The sequence below is a fragment of the Bufo gargarizans genome, unplaced genomic scaffold (genome assembly GCF_014858855.1).
Source record: "Bufo gargarizans isolate SCDJY-AF-19 unplaced genomic scaffold, ASM1485885v1 fragScaff_scaffold_574_pilon, whole genome shotgun sequence".
Lineage (NCBI taxonomy): Eukaryota > Metazoa > Chordata > Amphibia > Anura > Bufonidae > Bufo > Bufo gargarizans.
Window position 1 is genome coordinate 1 of NW_025334139.1, and position 20,039 is coordinate 20,039.

Genomic DNA, 20,039 nt, shown 5'->3' on the forward strand with positions numbered 1-20,039 from the left:
CCTAGTCCGGCCCCAGCACTCAGCGCACGCCTCGCTCCGGTCGGCCCGCCGCCCCCAGCACTCAGCGCACGCCTCGCCCGGTCGGCCCCGCCGCCCAGCACTCAGCGCACGCCTCGCCCGGTCGGCCCCGCCGCCCCAGCACTCAGCGCACGCCTCGCCGCGTCGGCCCCGCCGCCCAGCACTCAGCGCACGCCTCGCCCGGTCGGCCCCGCCGCCCCAGCACTCAGCGCACGCCTCGCCCCGGTCGGCCCCGCCGCCCAGCACTCAGCGCACGCCTCGCCCGGTCGGCCCCGCCGCCCCAGCACTCAGCGCACGCCTCGCCCGGTCGGCCCCGCCGCCCCCAGCACTCAGCGCAGCCTCTCGCCCCGGTCCGGCCCCGCCGCCCCAGCACTCAGCGCACCGCCCCGCCGCCCCAGCACTCAGCGCCACGCCTCGCCCGGTCGGCCCCGCCGCCCCAGCACTCAGCGCACGCCCCGCCGCCCCAGCACTCAGCGCACGCCCCAGCCCGGTCGGCCCGCCGCCCCAGCACTCAGCGCACGCCTCGCCGCCCCAGCACTCAGCGCACGCCCCGCCGCCCCAGCACTCAGCGCACGCCCCGCCCGGTCGGCCCCGCGCCCAGCACTCAGCGCACGCCCCGCCCGGTCCCCCGCCGCCCCAGCACTCAGCGCACGCCCCGCCCGGTCGGCCCCGCCGCCCCAGCACTCAGCGCACGCCCCGCCCGGTCGGCCCCGCCGCCCCAGCACTCAAGCCGACGCCCGGTCGGCCCGCCGCCCCAGCACTCAGCGCACGCCCCGCCCGGTCGGCCCCGCCGCCCCAGCACTCAGCGCACGCCCGCCCGGTCGGCCCCGCCGCCCCAGCACTCAGCGCACGCCCCGCCGGTCGGCCCCGCCGCCCCAGCACTCAGCGCACGCCTCGCCCGGTCGGCCCCGCCGCCCAGCACTCAGCGCACGCCTCGCCGGTCGGCCCCGCGCCCCAGCACTCAGCGCACGCCTCGCCCGGTCGGCCCCGCCGCCCCAGCACTCAGCGCACGCCTCGCCCGGTCGGCCCCGCCGCCCCAGCACTCAGCGCACGCCTCGCCCGGTCGGCCCCGCCGCCCCAGCACTCAGCGCACGCCTCGCCCGGTCGGCCCCGCCGCCCCAGCACTCAGCGCACAGCCTCGCCGGTCGGCCCCGCCGCCCCAGCACTCAGCGCACACGCCTCGCCCGGTCCGGCCCCGCCGCCCCAGCACTCAGCGCACGCCTCGCCCGGGTCGGCCCCGCGCCCCAGCACTCAGCGCACGCCTCGCCCGGTCGGCCACGCCGCCCAGCACTCAGCGCACGCCTCGCCCGGTCGGCCACGCCGCGCCCAGCACTCAGCGCACGCCTCGCCCGGTCGGCCCCGCCGCCCCAGCACTCAGCGCACGCCTCGCCCGGTCAGCCCCGCCGCCCCAGCACTCAGCGCACACCTCGCCCGGTCGGCCCTGCTATGCCGGTCCTCACCTGGTAGAGCTGTCCCATGGTGGCGCTGGTTGGGGGGATGACGTTGTTGACGAAGAAGAAGAGGGCGTCCTCCGCACGCAGGTGGATCCTTTTCCTGATGAGAAAGTAGAACTGGCCGACTGACCAGACAGGGAGGGTGAGGGTGGTGGCAGAAAACATGGCTGCAGGGTGGGAGGATGAGAGGAGTAGTACCTGTCAGGTCTGAGGGCACCAGGTATTTCTTCTTGTCCAGGTCTCCGATCCTCGCCTTAGGAGCCTTCTCTACAATCACCTAAAACCACAGCAAAGCAGCAAGGTCACCCCCATCATCCGCACCATACCCCCATCATCCCATCCCTTGTGAGCGACACAGCCAGGGCTTCCATAGCCGGGTTACATTGAGAGCGCCGGGGCCCTCATAGCCGGGCCCAGAAAGAGAGAGCGCCGGGGCCCTCATAGCCGGGCCCAGAAAGAGAGAGCGCCGGGGCCCTCATAGCCGGGCCCAGAAAGAGAGAGCGCCGGGGCCCTCATAGCCGGGCCCAGAAAGAGAGAGCGCCGGGGCCCAGAAAGAGAGAGCGCCGGGGCCCTCATAGCCGGGCCCAGAAAGAGAGAGCGCCGGGGCCCTCATAGCCGGGCCCAGAAAGAGAGAGCGCCGGGGCCCCAGTAGCTGAGATAGAGAGAGCAGCAGTTATAGAAAGAGCATGCCGGGGATAGAGAGAGCGCGCCGTGGCCCCCATAGCCGGGTACAGAGAGAGCACCAGGTATAGAGCGCGCCGTGGCCCCCATAGCCAGGTACAGACACAGAGACAGAGGGGGATAGAGAGAAAGCGTGGGGGCCCCCATAGCCACGTATACAGAGAGCGCGCCGGGGATAGAGAGAGCACCAGGTATAGAGAGCGCTGGGGCCCCCGGAGCCGTGTACACGGACAGAGCCGGGTATATAGAGAGCGCTGGGGCCCCCGGAGCCGTGTACACGGACAGAGCCGGGTATATAGAGAGCGCTGGGGCCCCCAGAGCCGTGTGCACAGACAGAGCCAGGTATATAGAGAGCGCTGGGGCCCCCGGAGCCATGTACACGGACAGAGCCGGGTATATAGAGAGCGCTGGGGCCCCCGGAGCCGGGTATATAGAGAGCGCTGGGGCCCCCGGAGCCGGGTATATAGAGAGCGCTGGGGCCCCCGGAGCCGTGTACACAGACAGAGCCGGGGATATAGAGAGCGCTGGGGCCCCCGGAGCCGGGTACACAGACAGGGCCGGGGATATAGAGAGCGCTGGGGCTCCCGGAGCCGTGTACACAGACAGGATCGGGGATATAGAGAGCGCTGGGGCCCCCGGAGCCGTGTACACAGACAGGATCGGGGATATAGAGAGCGCTGGGGCCCCCGGAGCCGTGTACACAGACAGGATCGGGGATATAGAGAGCGCTGGGGCCCCCGGAGCCGTGTACACAGACAGAGCCGGGGATATAGAGAGCGCTGGGGCACCCGGAGCCGTGTACACAGACAGGATCGGGGATATAGAGAGCGCTGGGGCCCCCGGAGCCGTGTACACAGACAGAACCGGGTATATAGAGAGCGCTGGGGCCCCCGGAGCCGTGTACACAGACAGGATCGGGGATATAGAGAGCGCTGGGGCCCCCGGAGCCATGTACACGGACAGAGCCGGGTATATAGAGAGCGCTGGGGCCCCCGGAGCCGGGTATATAGAGAGCGCTGGGGCCCCCGGAGCCGTGTACACAGACAGAGCCGGGGATATAGAGAGCGCTGGGGCCCCCGGAGCCGGGTACACAGACAGGGCCGGGGATATAGAGAGCGCTGGGGCCCCCGGAGCCGTGTACACAGACAGAGCCGGGGATATAGAGAGCGCTGGGGCTCCCGGAGCCGTGTACACAGACAGGATCGGGGATATAGAGAGCGCTGGGGCCCCCGGAGCCGTGTACACAGACAGAACCGGGTATATAGAGAGCGCTGGGGCCCCCGGAGCCGTGTACACAGACAGGATCGGGGATATAGAGAGCGCTGGGGCCCCCGGAGCCGTGTACACGGACAGAGCCGGGTATATAGAGAGCGCTGGGGCCCCCGGAGCCGGGTATATAGTGAGCGCTGGGGCCCCCGGAGCCGGGTATATAGAGAGCGCTGGGGCCCCCGGAGCCGGGTACACAGACAGGGCCGGGCCCCCGGTACTCCAGGCCTCAGGGCCCTCTCCCTGCGCAGCCACTCACCGGCACTCGGTCCGGGTACTTCTTGCGGATCTTCTCGCCCTCTGAGCGCCGCTTCTCGAACGGGTGCTCCTCCTTGTAGACGAACTTCATGTCTGCGGCCCCGAGATCTGCGACTGACGGAGGAAAATAAACACAGGCGCACCTCCGCTTCCGCACTATGGCCCCGCCCACACGTCACCTTGGACACGCCCCGATTGCGCAACCCACCCACCAACAGCCGCACACGTCAAGCCTTACTCCAAAAACATGGCGGCTGCTACACAAGCGACACCTCTGAATGTCCAATAACATCCTGGTTCTAAAAACAGCCTTCATGACGTCACAGATCCAGCCAATCCAGATCCAGCAGCTGCCCCCAGAAATTCCCAAACAGACACGCCCCTCTGTCACATGAACGACAATAGACCAACTGCCCTCTAGAGGAACAGAGAAGAAGTACTGCCGAGAGGAAGTACTGCCAATTACTGCCCTCTAGAGGAACAGAGAAGTACTGCCAAGAGGAAGAGAGGAAGTACTGCCAATTACTGCCCTTTAGAGGAACAGAGAAGAAGTACTGCCGAGAGGAAGTGAGGACGTACTGCCAATTACTGCCCTCTAGAGGAACAGAGAAGAAGTACTGCCAAGAGGAAGAGAGGAAGTACTGCCAATTACTGCCCTCTAGAGGAACAGAGAAGTACTCTCAAGAGGAAGAGAGGAAGTACAGCCAATTACTGCCCTCCAGAGGAACAGAGAGGAAGAACAGCCAATAAATGACCTCTAGAGGAACAGAGAAGTACTGCCAAGAGGAAGAGATGAAGTACTGCCAATTACTGCCCTCTAGAGGAACAGAGAAGTACTGCCAAGAGGAAGAGAGGAAGTACTGCCAATTACTGCCCTCTAGAGGAACAGAGAGGAAGAACAGCCAATAAATGACCTCTAGAGGAACAGAGAAGTACTGCCAAGAGGAAGTACTGCCAAGGGGAAGAGAGAAAGTACTGCCAATTACTGCCCTCTAGAGGAACAGAGAAGAAGTACTGCCAAGAGGAAGAGAGGAAGTACTGCTAATTACTGACCTCCAGAGGAACAGAGAGGAAGTACCAGCTAATTACTGGCCTATAGTGAAGGAGAGAGGAAGTACCAGCTAATTACTGGCCTATAGTGAAGGAGAGAGGAAGTACTGGCCAATTACTGGCCTATCATGGAAGATAGAGGAAGTACTGCCAATTACTGACCTCCAGAATAACAGAGAGGAAGAACAGCCAATTACTGCCCTCTAGAGGAACAGAGAGGAACTACTGCCAATAACTGACCTCTAGAGAAACAGAGAAGAAGTACTGCCAATTTCTGCCCTCTAGAGGAACAGAGAAGAAGTACTGCCAATAACTGCCCTATAGAGGAACAGAGAAGAAGTACTGCCAATAACTGCCCTCTACAGGAACAGAGAAGAAGTACTGCCAATAACTGCCCTCTAGAGGAATAGAGAGGAAGTACTGCCAATTACTGACCTCTTGAGGAACAGAGAGGAAGTACTGCCAATTACTGACCTCTAGTGGAACAGAGAGGAAGTACTGCCAATTACTGACCCTTAGTGGAGGAGAGAGGAGTACTGCCAATTACTGGCTTCTAGAGGAACAGAGAGTAAGTACCGGACAATTACTGTCCTGTAGAGGAACAGAGAGGAAGTACCAGCCAATTACTGACCTATTGTGGAGGAGAGAGTAAGTACCGGCCAATTACTGGCCTCTAGTGGAAGAGATTGAAAGTACAGGCCAATTTCTGACCTCTGGTGGAGGAGAGAGGAAGTACTGCCATTTACTGACCTCTAGTGGAAGAGAGAGGAAGTACTGACCATTTACTGACCCTTAGTGAAGGAGAGAGGAAGTACCGTCCAATTACTGGCCTCTAGTGGAAGAGAGAGGAAGTACTGGCCATTTACTGCCCCATAGTGGAGGAAATAGGAAGTACTGCCAATTACTGTCCTCTAGAGCAGTGTTTCCCAACCAGTGTGCCTCCAGCTGTTGCAAAACTACAACTCTAGAGGAACAGAGAGGAAGTACCAGCCAATTATTGGCCTAAAGTGGAGGAGAAAAGTCCTGGCCAATTACTGGCCTCTAGTGGAAGAGATTGGAAGTACAGGCCAATTTATGGCCTCTGGTGGAGGAGAGAGGAAGTACTGCCAATTACTGACCTTTAGTGGAGGAGAGAGGAAGTACTGCCAATTACTGACCTCTAGAGCAGTGTTTCCCAACCACCGTGCCTCCAGGTGTTGCAAATCTACAACTCCCAGCATGCCTGCACAGCCAAAGGCTGTCCGGGCATGCTGGGAGTTGTAGTTTTGCAACAGCTGGAGGCACGGTGGTTGGGAAACACTGCTCTAGAGGAACAGAGAGGAAGTACCAGCCATTTATGACCCTTAGTGGAGGAGAGAGGACGTACTGCCAATTACTGACCTCTAGAGGAACAGAGAGGAAGTACCAGCCAATTACTGACCTCTATAGGAACAGAGAGGAAGTACTGCCAATAACTGAACTCTAGAGGAACAGAGAGAAAATACTGCCAATTACTGACCTGTAGAGGAACAGATTGAAAGTACAGGCCAATTTCTGGCCTCTGATGGAGGAGAGAAGAAGTACTGCAAATTACTGACCTCTAGAGGAACAGAGAGGAAGCATTGGTCAATTGCTGGCCTCTAGTGGAAGAGAGAGGAAGTTCTGCCAATTACTAGCATATAGTGGAGGAGAGAGGAAGTACTGGCCAACTACTGGCCTCTAGTAGAAGAAAGAAAGTACCGGCCAATTACTGACGTCTAGAGGAACAGCGAGGAAGTACCGGCCAATTACTGACCTCTAATGTAAGAGAGAGGAAGTACTGGCCAATTACTGACCTCTAATGTAAGAGAGAGGAAGTACTGGCCAATTACTGACCTCTAGAGGAACAGAGATAAAATACTGCCAATTACTGACCTCTAGAGGAACAGAGAGGAAGTACCAGCCAATTACTGACCTCTATAGGAACAGAGAGGAAGTACTGCCAATAACTGAACTCTAGAGGAACAGAGAGAAAATACTGCCAATTACTGACCTGTAGAGGAACAGATTGAAAGTACAGGCCAATTTCTGGCCTCTGATGGAGGAGAGAAGAAGTACTGCAAATTACTGACCTCTAGAGGAACAGAGAGGAAGCATCGGTCAATTGCTGGCCTCTAGTGGAAGAGAGAGGAAGTACTGCCAATTACTAGCATATAGTGGAGGAGAGAGGAAGTACTGGCCAACTACTGGCCTCTAGTAGAAGAAAGAAAGTACCGGCCAATTACTGACGTCTAGAGGAACAGCGAGGAAGTACCGGCCAATTACTGACCTCTAATGTAAGAGAGAGGAAGTACTGGCCAATTACTGACCTCTAATGTAAGAGAGAGGAAGTACTGGCCAATTACTGACCTCTAGAGGAACAGAGATAAAATACTGCCAATTACTGACCTCTAGAGGAACAGAGATAAAATACTGCCAATTACTGGCCTGTAGAGGAAGAGAGAGGAAGTACCATCCAATTACTGACCTCTAATGGAGGAGAGAGGAAGTACCATGCAATTACTGTCCTCCAGAGGAACAGAGAGGAAGTACTGGCCAATTACTGGCCTATCATGGAAGATAGAGGAAGTACTGCCAATTACTGACCTCTAGAGGAACAGAGATAAAATACTGCCAATTACTGGCCTGTAGAGGAAGAGAGAGGAAGTACTGCCGATTACTGACCTCTAAAGGAGCAAATGGAAAGTACCAGCCAATTACTGACATGTAGAGGAGAGAGGAAACATGTATAATGGATGAACCCGCGCTGACTGAAGAATGTAAGAAGTGATTGGTGAGTGATTTGTAATAGATCGCAATGTGGAAACCCCAGCTATATTCCATTAACACACAAATGCAAACAGAACTCAATAGAGCGCAGATGGCGCGTCACACTGAAGCGCTCCCTTGGAAACAACGCCGCTCCCCCCGCACGTGTGAGCTGCCAGCCGGAGCCGCACGTGTGAGAAGGAGAAAGAAGATCTTCCAAACACAGAGTGCAAAAGGAAGACTCCCCCCGGACAGAACTCCTATCGCAGCATTACCGGAGTGACGGACTGAACCGTCACTGGGGCTGCTGCAGAGGCCTGAGGGCTAGCCTCCTTCCTATGGACTATGGACCCAGAACTATGGAAACCCCCCCCCCCCCCCCCTTCCCGGCTCATTATTCTACAAATGGAAAAATGGGTAGTTTCTGCCTGTGAGTGATTACGTTATCCCATTGTGTTGGTTAATTGTATCACAGGTGGGTGCTGTCTGTCTGTGAGTGATTACGTTATCCCATTGTGTTGATTAATTGTATCACAGGTGGGTGTTGTCTGCCTGTGAGTGATTACGTTATCCCATTGTGTTGATTAATTGTATCACACGTGGGTGTTGTCTGCCTGTGAGTGATTACATTATCCCATTGTGTTGATTAATTGTATCCCAGGTGGGTGTTGTCTGCCTGTGAGTGATTACGTTATCCCATTGTGTTGATTAATTGTATCACAGGTGGGTGCTGTCTGTCTGTGAGTGATTACGTTATCCCATTGTGTTGATTAATTGTATCACATGTGGGTGTTGTCTGCCTGTGAGTGATTAAATTATCCCATTGTGTTGATTAATTGTATCACACGTGGGTGTTGTCTGCCTGTGAGTGATTACGTTATCCCATTGTGTTGATTAATTGTATCACACGTGGGTGTTGTCTGCCTGTGAGTGATTACATTATCCCATTGTGTTGATTAATTGTATCACATGTGGGTGTTGTCTGCCTGTGAGTGATTACATTATCCCATTGTGTTGATTAATTATATCACAGGTGGGTGCTGTCTGCCTGTGAGTGATTACATTATCCCATTGTGTTGATTAATTGTATCACAGGTGGGTGTTGTCTGCCTGTGAGTGATTACATTATCCCATTGTGTTGATTAATTGTATCACATGTGGGTGTTGTCTGCCTGTGAGTGATTAAATTATCCCATTGTGTTGATTAATTGTATCACACGTGGGTGTTGTCTGCCTGTGAGTGATTACGTTATCCCATTGTGTTGATTAATTGTATCACATGTGGGTGTTGTCTGCCTGTGAGTGATTACGTTATCCCATTGTGTTGATTAATTGAATCACACGTGGGTGTTGTCTGCCTGTGAGTGATTACGTTATCCCATTGTGTTGGTTAATTGTATCACATGTGGGTGTTGTCTGCCTGTGAGTGATTACGTTATCCCATTGTGTTGATTAATTGTATCACACGTGGGTGTTGTCTGCCTGTGAGTGATTACGTTATCCCATTGTGTTGGTTAATTGTATCACATGTGGGTGTTGTCTGCCTGTGAGTGATTACGTTATCCCATTGTGTTGGTTAATTGTATCACACGTGGGTGTTGTCTGCCTGTGAGTGATTACGTTATCCCATTGTGTTGATTAACCGCCTCCGGACCGCCTAACGCAGATGTGCGGTCCGGAGGCGGCAGCCCTGCGCACGACGACGCATATACTCGTCATCTCGCGAGGGCCGGGATTTCCTGTGAACGCGCGCACACAGGCGCGCGCGCTCACAGGAACGGAAGGTAAGCGAGTGGATCTCCAGCCTGCCAGCGGCGATCGCTCGCTGGCAGGCTGGAGATCTGATTTTTTTAACCCCTAACAGGTATATTAGACGCTGTTTTGATAACAGAGTCTAATATACCTGCTACCTGGTCCTCTGGTGTCCCTTTTGTTAGGATCGACCACCAGAGGACTCAGGTAGGTCAGTAAAGTCGCACCAAACACCACTACACTACACCCCCCCCCCCCGTCACTTATTAACCCCTTATAAACCCCTGATCACCCGTGATCACCCCATATAAACTCCCTGATCACCGCCCTGTCATTAATCACCCCCCTGTCAGGCTCCGTTCAGACGTCCGTATGATTTTTACGGATCCACGGATACATGGATCGGATCCGCAAAACACATGCAGACGTCTGAATGGAGCCTTACAGGGGGGTGATCAATGACAGGCGGGTGATTACCCATATACACTCCCTGATCACCCCCCTGTCATTGATCACCCCCCTGTAAGGCTCCATTCAGACATTTTTTTGGCCCAAGTTAGCGGAAATATATATATTTTTTTGTTTGTTTTTTCTTACAAAGTCTCATATTCCACTAACTTGTGTCAAAAAATAAAATCTCCCATGAACTCGCCGTACCCCTCACGGAATCCAAATAAATAAACATTTTTAGACATTTATATTCCAGACTTCTTCTCACGCTTTAGGGCCCCTAAAAAGCCAGGGCAGTATAAATACCCCACATGTGACCCCATTTCGGGAAGAAGACACCCCAAGGTATTCCGTGAGGGGCATATTGAGTCCATGAAAGATTGAAATTTTTGTCCTAAGTTAGCAGAAAGTGAGACTTTGTGAGAAAAAAACAAAAAAAAAATCAATATCCGCTAACTTATGCAAAAAAAAAAAAAATTCTATGAACTTGCCAGGCCCCTCATTGGATACCTTGGGGTGTCTTCTTTCCAAAGTGGGGTCACATGTGGGGTATTTATACTGCCCTGGCATTTTAGGGGCCCAAATGTGTGAGAAGAAGTCTGGGATCCAAATGTCTAAAAATGCCCTCCTAAAAGGAATTTGGGCCCCTTTGCGCATCTAGGCTGCAAAAAAGTGTCACACATGTGGTATCGCCGTACTCAGGAGAAGTTGGGGAATGTGTTTTGGGGTGTCATTTTACATATACCCATGCTGGGTGAGAGAAATATCTTGGTCAAATGCCAACTTTGTATAAAAAAATGGGAAAAGTTATCTTTTGCCAAGATATTTCTCTCACCCAGCATGGGTATATGTAAAATGACACCCCAAAACACATTCCCCAACTTCTCCTGAGTACAGCGATACCACATGTGTGACACTTTTTTGCTGCCAAGGTGGGCAAAGGGGCACACATTCCAAAGTGCACCTTTCGGATTTCACCGGCCATTTTTTACAGATTTTGATTGCAAACTACTTCTCACACATATGGGCCCCTAAAATGCCAGGGCAGTATAACTACCCCACAAGTGACCCCATTTTGGAAAGAAGACACCCCAAGGTATTCCGTGAGGGGCACGGCGAGTTCCTCGAATTTTTTATTTTTTGTCACAAGTTAGCGGAAAATGATGATTTTTCATTTTTTTTCTTTTTTTCTTACAAAGTCTCATATTCCACTAACTTGCGACAAAAAATTAAAAATTCTAGGAACTCGCCGTGCCCCTCACGGAATACCTTGGGGTGTCTTCTTTCCAAAATGGGGTCACTTGTGGGGTAGTTATACTGCCCTGGCATTTTAGGGGCCCAAATGTGTGAGAAGTAGTTTGCAATCAAAATCTGTAAAAAATGGCCGGTGAAATCCGAAAGGTGCACTTTGGAATGTGTGCCCCTTTGCCCACCTTGGCAGCAAAAAAGTGTCACACATGTGGTATCGCTGTACTCAGGAGAAGTTGGGGAATGTGTTTTGGGGTGTCATTTTACATATACCCATGCTGGGTGAGAGAAATATCTTGGTCAAATGCCAACTTTGTATAAAAAAATGGGAAAAGTTATCTTTTGCCAAGATATTTCTCTCACCCAGCATGGGTATATGTAAAATGACACCCCAAAACACATTCCCCAACTTCTCCTGAGTACGGCGATACCAGATGTGTGACACTTTTTTGCAGCCTAGATGGGCAAAGGGGCCCAAATTCCAAAGTGCACCTTTCGGATTTCACCGGCCATTTTTTACACATTTTGGTTGCAAGGTACTTCTCACACATTTGGGCCCCTAAATTGCCAGGGCAGTATAACTACCCCACAAGTGACCCCATTTTGGAAAGAAGACACCCCAAGGTATTCTGTGAGGGGCACGGCGAGTTCCTAGAATTTTTTATTTTTTGTCGCAAGTTAGTGGAATATGAGACTTTGTAAGAAAAAAAAAAATTTAAATCATCATTTTCCGCTAACTTGTGACAAAAAATAAAAAGTTCTATGAACTCACTATGCCCATCAGCGAATACCTTAGGGTGTCTACTTTCCGAAATGGGGTCATTTGTGGGGGTTTTCTACTGTCTGGGCATTGTAGAACCTCAGGAAACATGACAGGTGCTCAGAAAATCAGAGCTGCTTCAAAAAGCGGAAATTCACATTTTTTGTACCATAGTTTGTAAATGCTATAACTTTTACCCAAACCATTTTTTTTTTGCCCAAACATTGTTTTTTTATCAAAGACATGTAGAACAATAAATTTAGTGAAAAATGTATATATGGATGTCGTTTTTTTTGCAAAATTTTACAGCTGAAAGTGAAAAATGTCATTTTTTTGCAAAAAAATCGTTACATTTCGATTAATAACAAAAAAGTTAAAATGTCAGCAGCAATGAAATACCACCAAATGAAAGCTCTATTAGTGAGAAGAAAAGGAGGTCAAATGCATTTGGGTGGTAAGTTGCATGACCGAGCGATAAACGGTGAAAGTAGTGTAGTGCAGAAGTGTAAAAAGTGCTCTGGTCATGAAGGGGGTTTCAGCTAGCGGGGCTGAGGGGGTTAATTGTATCACAGGTGGGTGTTTTCTGCCTGTAACTGCATATGATTGGTTTATGTAAAAACTGTCACAGTCTTCCACACGGTCCCCATGGGGAGTGTCCCTTGCTGGAAGACCTGCATAAAAGGCTGGCATGTTGCCCCATTAAATGTCCTGTTCTACCCTTCTTGAAGTCTGGCCTCATGTTTGGGGGATTGGAGAACTACACTCTGGGGATTGCTATGATCATCATTATACTCTCCAAAGTATAATCCCTAGCTCTTGTAAGAGTTTGTTCCTGCATCACTCTCGGAAAGAAGAGAGAGGGTCACGCACTGGAACCTGGAAACCTTATCGTAGGTCCAGGGTGGGTAGAAAACAACGAGATCCCAACCAAGCTATGGCGGTTCATGGGGTCGGAAGTGCTTACTGTGTCAAGCGGAGTGCTTGGAGCCTTCTGGAGGCACTAGAAGTATCCATCAACTCTTAGGTGCCCTGCTTGCTCAGCCTTTTCATTGCGTCCCCCCGCCCTTTCCCTCTGACCGCCTCTCTACCAACTTGTTATTCCGCTGAGATCCCGCGCCTGCGCACTCATTCCTTTGGCTGGCGCATGCGCACTGCGATGCCCATTCCTTGTACGGCATCACAGTAATTAATGCGCATGCGCCGATGGACCGCCTCCTTTGTTGTGTTTTCACGTCATAAGCTGGCGCATGCGCAATAGTTACTGTGATGGCATACAAGGAATGGGCATCGCAGTGCGCATGCGCCGGCCAAAGGAGTGAGTGCGCAGGCGCGGGATCTCAGCGGAATAACAAGCTATGAGAAAGGCGGTCAGAGGGAAAGGACGGGCGGAGGGTAGGAAGGGGCGGGGGACGCAGTGAAAAGGCTGAGCAAGCAGGGCACCTACGAGGGTACCGCCGCCCCTGGGCACTTGCGAGTCCTCATTTGCATATCTTATAAAGATCATTTTTGATGGACGCCGGATATCACGATCCTGAAAAATAGTAAGCCAGAGGAAGCCGTCAATGGTACCGCTCATACCATAACCATCCAGGACAGAATTGAAAAGGTAACCTTGGATGGGGATGTATTAACTATTTGCGGGGGAAATTGCGAAGTTGCGGACCTGACCGAGCAGATATTAATCCATGGTACGGATTGAGAAGGTCAGTGATAACTTATTGATTCCCGTACAGGTGAACAATATATATAAGCCTAGGTCACTTAACCCCTTTAGGACACGGCCATATTTCACCTTAAGGACCAGGCCATCCGTAAAAAATAGCTAATTTCCAAGCTTCAATTTCTCTACTTCTACAATACATAGTGATACCTACAAAAATAGCTATTACTTTACATTCCCCATACGTCTACTTCATGTTTGGATCATTTTGGGAATGACATTTTATTTTTTGGGGACGTTACAAGGCTTAGAAGTTTAGAAGCACATTTTCAAAAACCCACTTTGTGAGGCTTACATAATAGAAACCACCCAAAAATGACCCCATTCGAGAAACTACACCCCTCAAGGTATTCAAAACAGATTTTACAAACGTCGTTAACCCTTTAGGTGTTCCACAAGAATTAATGGAAAATAGAGATTTCAAAATTTCACTTTTTTGTCAGCTTTTCCATTTTAATAATTTTTTTCCAGTAACAAAGCAAGGGTTAACAGCCAAACAAAACTCAAAATTTATGGCCCTGATTCTGTCGTTTACAGAAACACCCCATATGTGGTTGTAAACCGCTGTACGGGCACACGGCAGGGCGCAGAAGGAAAGGAGCGCCATACGGTTTTTAGAAGGCAGATTTTGCTGGACTGGTTTTTTTGACACAATGTCCCATTTGAAGCCCCCCGATGCCCCCCTAGAGTAGAAACTCCAAAAAAGTGACCCCATTTTGGAAACTACCGGATAAGGTTTCAGTTTTGTTGGTACTATATTAGGGTACATAGGATTTTTGGTTGCTCTAGTTCAGAGAAGAGCTACTAAACTGGTACATGAATTGCAGGATATTATGGGAGACTTCAATCTTCCAGATGTAAACTGGAAAACCACAATAGCCAGTTCTGCCAGGAGCACAGATATTCTAAATTCCCTACTGGGGTTACCTCTACAGCAAGTAGTGGAGGAGCCAACCCGGAAGGAGGCCATTTTAGATTTAGTATTCACAAATGGGAATTTGGTATCGGATATTACTGTAGGGAAAGCTTGGAATCTAGTGATCACCAGTCAGTGTGGTTTACTATAAGTACGGTGACTGAGTCACACCACACAAAAACTAAAGTTTCAGATTTTAGAAAAACTGACTTTTCTAAAATTAGATTAGTGGTATACGAGTCCCTATCAGAGTGGAACAGTTTCAGTGGAGTCCAGGAGAAATGGGACTACTTAAAGGGGTTGTCCGGGTTCAGAGCTGAACCCGGGCATACCCTTATTTTCACCCCGGCAGCCCTCCTGAGCCTGGCATCGGAGCATCTCATGCCCCGATGCGCTCCCGTGCCCTGCGCTAGATCGCGCAGGGCACAGGCTCTTGTGTTTTCAATAACACACTGCCGGGCGGTAACTTCCGCCCAGCAGTGTGTTCGGTGACGTCACCGGCTCTGAGGGGCGGGCTTTAGCTCTGCCCTAGCCGTTTTACTGGCTAGGGCAGAGCCAAATCCCGCCCATCAGTGCCGGTGACGTCACCGGGCTGCCTGTCAGCCCCATAGAGAGCCCGGTATGTCACCGGAACTCAGAAAAATGCCTTTGCCCTGCGCGATTTAGCGCAGGGCAAAGGAGAGCATCGGAGCATGAACTGCTCCGATGCTCCTGTCAGGGGGGGTGCCGGGGTGAAAATGGAGGGATGTCCAGGTTCAGCTCTGAACCTGGACAACCCCTTTAAAAGTGGCACTATTGAAGGCAACAGAAAATTGCATTAGGCTTGTCAGTAAAAGCAAAAAAAGGAAGAGACCACTGTGGTACTCAGCAGAAGTGGCCAAAATCATTAAAAACTAAAAGATAGCATTTAGGAATTATAAAAAAAAAACTAAAACGAGGATGACAGGCAAATTTATAAGATTAGGCAGAGAGAGGCCGAACAAGTTATAAGAGCTTCTAAAGCCCAGGCAGAAGAGAAATGAGCTCAGTCAGGGAAAAAAGGCGATAAGGTATTCTTCAGATACATAAATGAAAAAAGGAAACTAAAACAAGGAATTACCAAATTGAAAACAAAAGGAAGGTATATGGAAGAAGATACAGAACTAGCCGACTGCCTCAGTGAATACTTCTGTTCAGTTTTTACAAAGGAAAATGAAGGAGAAGGACCTCAGTTAGGAAGGAAGACTAATGCATCTTTTGACGCCTGTGTCTTTACAGAGGAAGAGGTTCTAAGTCAACTGTCTAAAATTACTACAAATAAGTCACAGGGGCCTGATGGGATACACCCAAAGCTATTAAAGAGCTCAGCGGGGAACTAGCAAAACCATTAACAGATTTATTTAACCAATCACTGGCAACAGGAGTCGTCCCAGAAGATTGGAAATTAGCAAATGTTGTGCCCATTCACAAGAAAGGTAGTAGGGAGGAATCGGGCAACTATAGGCCAGTAAGCCTGACATCAATAGTGGGGAAATTACTGGAAACCATACTCAAGGAGAGGATTGTGGAACATCTAAAATCCCATGGATTAAAAGATGAAAAACAGCATGGGTTTACTTCAGGGAGATCATGTCAGACTAATCTTATAGATTTTTTGATTGGGTGACTAAAATAATAGATGGCGGAGGTGCAGTAGACATCGCTTATCTGGACTTTAGTAAGGCTTTCGATACTGTCCCACATAGAAGGCTTATCAGTAAAGTGCAGTCTTTGGGCTTGGACTCCCATATTGTTGAGTGGATTAGGCAGTGGCTGAGGGACAAGACAACAGAGGGTTGTAGTCAATCGAGTATATTCAGACCAGGGTCTTGTTAGCAGTGGGGACCCCAGGGGTCTGTTCTGGGACCCATATTGTTTAATATCTTTATCAGCGACATTGCAGAAGGCCTCGATGGTAAGGTGGGTCTTTTTGCTGATGACACAAATATTTGTAACAGGGTTGATGTTCCTGGAGAGATACACCAAATGGAAACCCTAACTAAAATGTAATGTTGATAAGTGCGAGATAATGCACCTGGGGGGTAAAAACCCAAGAGCAGAATATAGAATCAGTGATACAGTCCTAACCTCAGTATCTGAGGAAAGGGATTTAGGGGTCATTATTTCAGAAGACTTAAAGGTAGGCAGACCATGTCATAGAGCAGCAGGAGATGCTAGCAGAATGCTGGGGTGTATAGGGAGAGGCATTACCAGTAGACAGAGGGGGGCGCTCATGCCGCTCTACAGAGCACTAGTGAGACCTCATCTGGAGTATTGTGCTCAGTACTGGAGACCATATCTCCAGAAGGATACTGATACTTTGGAGAGAGTTCAGAGAAGAGCTACTAAACTGGTCCATGGATTGCAGGATAAAACTTACCAGGAAAGATGAAAGGACCTTAACATGTAGAGCTTGGAAGAAAGACGAGACAGAGGGGAGATGAGAGAGACGGCTAAATACATAAAGGGAATCAACAAGGGAAAAGAGGAGAGAAGATTTACAAGAAGAAAAGCTGCTACAAGAGGACAGAGTGTTACATTAGAGGGGCAAAGGGTTAACAGTAATATAAGGAAGTATTACTTTACTGAGAGAGTAGTGGATGCAGGGAATAGCCTTCCTGCAGAGGTGGTAGCTGCAAATACAGTGGAGGAGGTTAAGCATGCATGGGATAGGCATAAGGCCATCCTCCATATAAGATAGGGCCGGGGCTATCCATAGGATTCAGTATATTGGGCAGACTAGATGGGCCAAATGGGTCTTATCTGCCGACACATTCTATGGTTCTAGGTTTCTATATTACACTTTTTGTGAGGCAAGGTAACAAGAAATTGCTGTTTTGGCACCGTTTTTATTTTTTGTTATTTACAAGATTCATCTGACAGGTTAGATCATGTGATATTTTTATAGACCAGGTTGTTACAGACGCAGCGATACCTAATATGTATGCAATTGTTTTTATTTATGTACGTTTTACAAAATGATTTAATTTTTTAAACAAAAAAAATCATGTTTTAGTGTCTCCATAGTCTGAGAGCCATAGTTTTTTCAGTTTTGGGGCGATTATCTTGGGTAGGGTATGATTTTTGCGGGATGAGATGACTGTTAGATTGGCACTATTTTGGGGTGCATATGACTTTTTGATCGCTTGCTATTACACTTTTTGTGATGTAAGGTGACAAAAAATGGTTTATTTAGCACAGTTTTTATTTTTTAAGGTGGTCATCTGAGGGGCTAGGTAATGTGATATTTTTATAGAGCCGGTCGATACGGACGCGGCGATACCTAATATGTATACATTTTTTTCCCCTATTTTTTTTTTACTTTATTTGGGGAAAATGACGTTTTTGTTTATTTTTACTTGAAACTTTTAATTTTTTGTCCCACTTTGGGACTTGAACTTTGGGGGTCTAATCCTTTACAATGCATCAGGATACTTCTGTATTGGAATGCATTGGCTGTATGAGTACTGTGTGTATTACTCATACAGCTTCCGGGGCCTGTGAGGTCCAGGGGGCTGCATCTCACAGGCTCGTCACCGGAAGGCAGCGCGATGCCTTCCCTGCCATCGGGTCCCCCCCACAGCCCCATGGGGACCCGATGGCACCGCCGCCGCCCGCAACATGAAAAGCCGCAAACCGCAGGTCTGAATTGACCTGCAGTTTGCGGTGATCGCCGACATGGGGGGGGGGGGGTCACAGCACACCCCACGCATTGAGACAAGGTGCCTGCTCAATGATTTGAGCAGGCACCTTGTTCCGATCACCGCCCACCGGGCGGCGGTGATCGGAAATACACATGACGTACCGGTATGTCATGTGTCCTGAAGAGGTTTAAACAGGTCGCCAGCCCTAAAGTGATTAAAGGTTCCTCTCCACAGGACCAATGGGTTCATGATCTGGATGGAGATTCTCAGAGTCATAATGTGATGCAAGATGTCCATTGTCTATTTCCATAGGAGATAAGACTACGGAACATTTATTCATCGCAACTCTATGGTCCAGATTACCTGGAGACCCGGAGGGGTTGAGATGGGGACAACAGATGCCCTACGCTGAACAGGTTAATATCCCTGAAGGGTGAATGCCATTTCTTCTTCCCATTCAAGTAAAGGGGCAAAATTTGAGGAATGCAGATGCTACCCCAGTGGTGGGCAAACTTTTTTGTCAACCGAGCCAAATATCGCCAAAACCACGATTGAAATTTCTTTCGAGAGCCACATTTTTAAAACCTAAAATATTGCATCAACAATACCAGTGAGGACTATTAGGGCTCATGCACGCGACCGTGTGCCTGCCGTTGCCATATTGCAGGCCGCATACGGCGGGTCCGCAATACACGGGCACTGGCCATGTGCAGCCCGCATCAGGGGCCCATTCACTTCAATGGGTCCAGGATCCGGGATATGAGTGCTACAGTGTGCTTCCGTGGTGCTCCTGGCTGTGCGGAGGCACACTGTAGCACTCATATCCCGGATCCTGGACCCATGTGCAGCCCGCATCATGGACCCATTCACTTCAGCATGCGCTACTTTTTTTGCGGTGCGGGCAGGCGGATGCGGATCGCGAACCCCATTCAACTGAATGGGTCCGCGATCCTCATGCAGCTGCCCCATGGTCTGTGTCCGTGCATTGCGGACCGCTATTTGTGGTCCGAAGCACAGGCACGGCGCCCTTACATTCGTGGGCATGAGCCCAGAGTGTGTTTTTACATACTGCGGGACAGGCCGATTTTGGATGGCAATCCTTCCGTACTGCGATCTGTGGATGACGCACTGTTATGGCGGGATCTGTGGATGACGCACTTATGGGGGATATCTGTGGATGACGCACTTATAGCATAAGATGCTATATATGTGCCCTCCACAGATATCCCCCATAAGTGCCTTCTAGTAAAGTAATGTATTAGTGGGGGAAGGGAGGAGGCAGGGACACTTGCGGCTGGGCGGGTGCAGTGCCCGGCGCTGTGCACACACCGGGGGCAGCTCCTACCTTTCTGCTGCAGGACATTTTGCTCCAAGTCTCCTGAGCGGCGGCCTCTTCACCACTCCACCACTCCTCACATGGCCGGCAGTGGGCAGCCGAACTACAGCGCCGCTGCCCGCCCTTCTGCTGCTGTGCGCAGCGTGACATCTCTCCCTCCGTCTTGCGCCTCCTGCCCCGCCTGCCTGCTTCATTCATAAAGTGGAAGGAGCAGACAGACGGGGCAGGAGGCGCATGACGGACATTTTGCAAGCAGCTTGAACGGCGCAATATGGCTGCGCGGCTGCCCACCAGCGCCACTTAGACGTAAGGGAACACTGACTGCAGGGGCCAGGGGGGGTCCACAGGCGGCCGGGCCCGGTCACAACTGCGACCCCTGCATGTACACCACTGCGTGGGAGCCCGCACCAAAGAGCGCATTGAAGGGTCTAAAGAGCCGCTTGTGGCTTGCGAGCCGCACTTTGCTGACCACTGGTCTAACCGGATACAAGGAGGTAAAGCCTCCTGAAGGTAAAGCCCACTCCTATGGTAAACATCCATCAGAATTCATTGTATATGGTAATTCATAATATGGCTCCCCATAGCATATCCTTACAAAAAGGTACTATAATTGGCCTAGGTATGGATTCGGAGTATTATACTTTTGGATTCCAGAATGATGTCATTGGACTTATTCCTGATGAATACTTTACAGAAGAACAA

General features: G+C 50.9%; 1 protein-coding gene across 1 annotated transcript; it reads right to left on the bottom strand.

The window, feature by feature from the left end:
• Positions 1–1,418: 1,418 nt before the first annotated feature.
• On the bottom strand, positions 1,419–3,859 carry LOC122922613 (gamma-aminobutyric acid receptor-associated protein). The gene is made up of 3 exons (XM_044273294.1): positions 3,679–3,859; positions 1,671–1,749; positions 1,419–1,597 (listed from the first exon to the last, which is right to left on the bottom strand). Exons 1-3 carry the CDS (start codon positions 3,766–3,768, stop codon positions 1,434–1,436), a joined length of 333 nt encoding a protein of 110 aa, XP_044129229.1. The 5' UTR covers positions 3,769–3,859; the 3' UTR covers positions 1,419–1,433.
• Between the last annotated feature and the right edge of the window lie 16,180 nt (positions 3,860–20,039).

Coding starts and splice junctions, on each gene's coding strand:
- LOC122922613 (XM_044273294.1), bottom strand. CDS start 3,768: ATGAAGTTCGTCTACAAGGAGGAGCACCCGTTCGAGAAGCGGCGCTCA. Junction 1,750..3,678: donor AGTACCCGGACCGAGTGCCG/GTGAGTGGCTGC, acceptor CTGTGGTTTTAG/GTGATTGTAGAGAAGGCTCC. Junction 1,598..1,670: donor GGTGCCCTCAGACCTGACAG/GTACTACTCCTC, acceptor CTGTCTGGTCAG/TCGGCCAGTTCTACTTTCTC.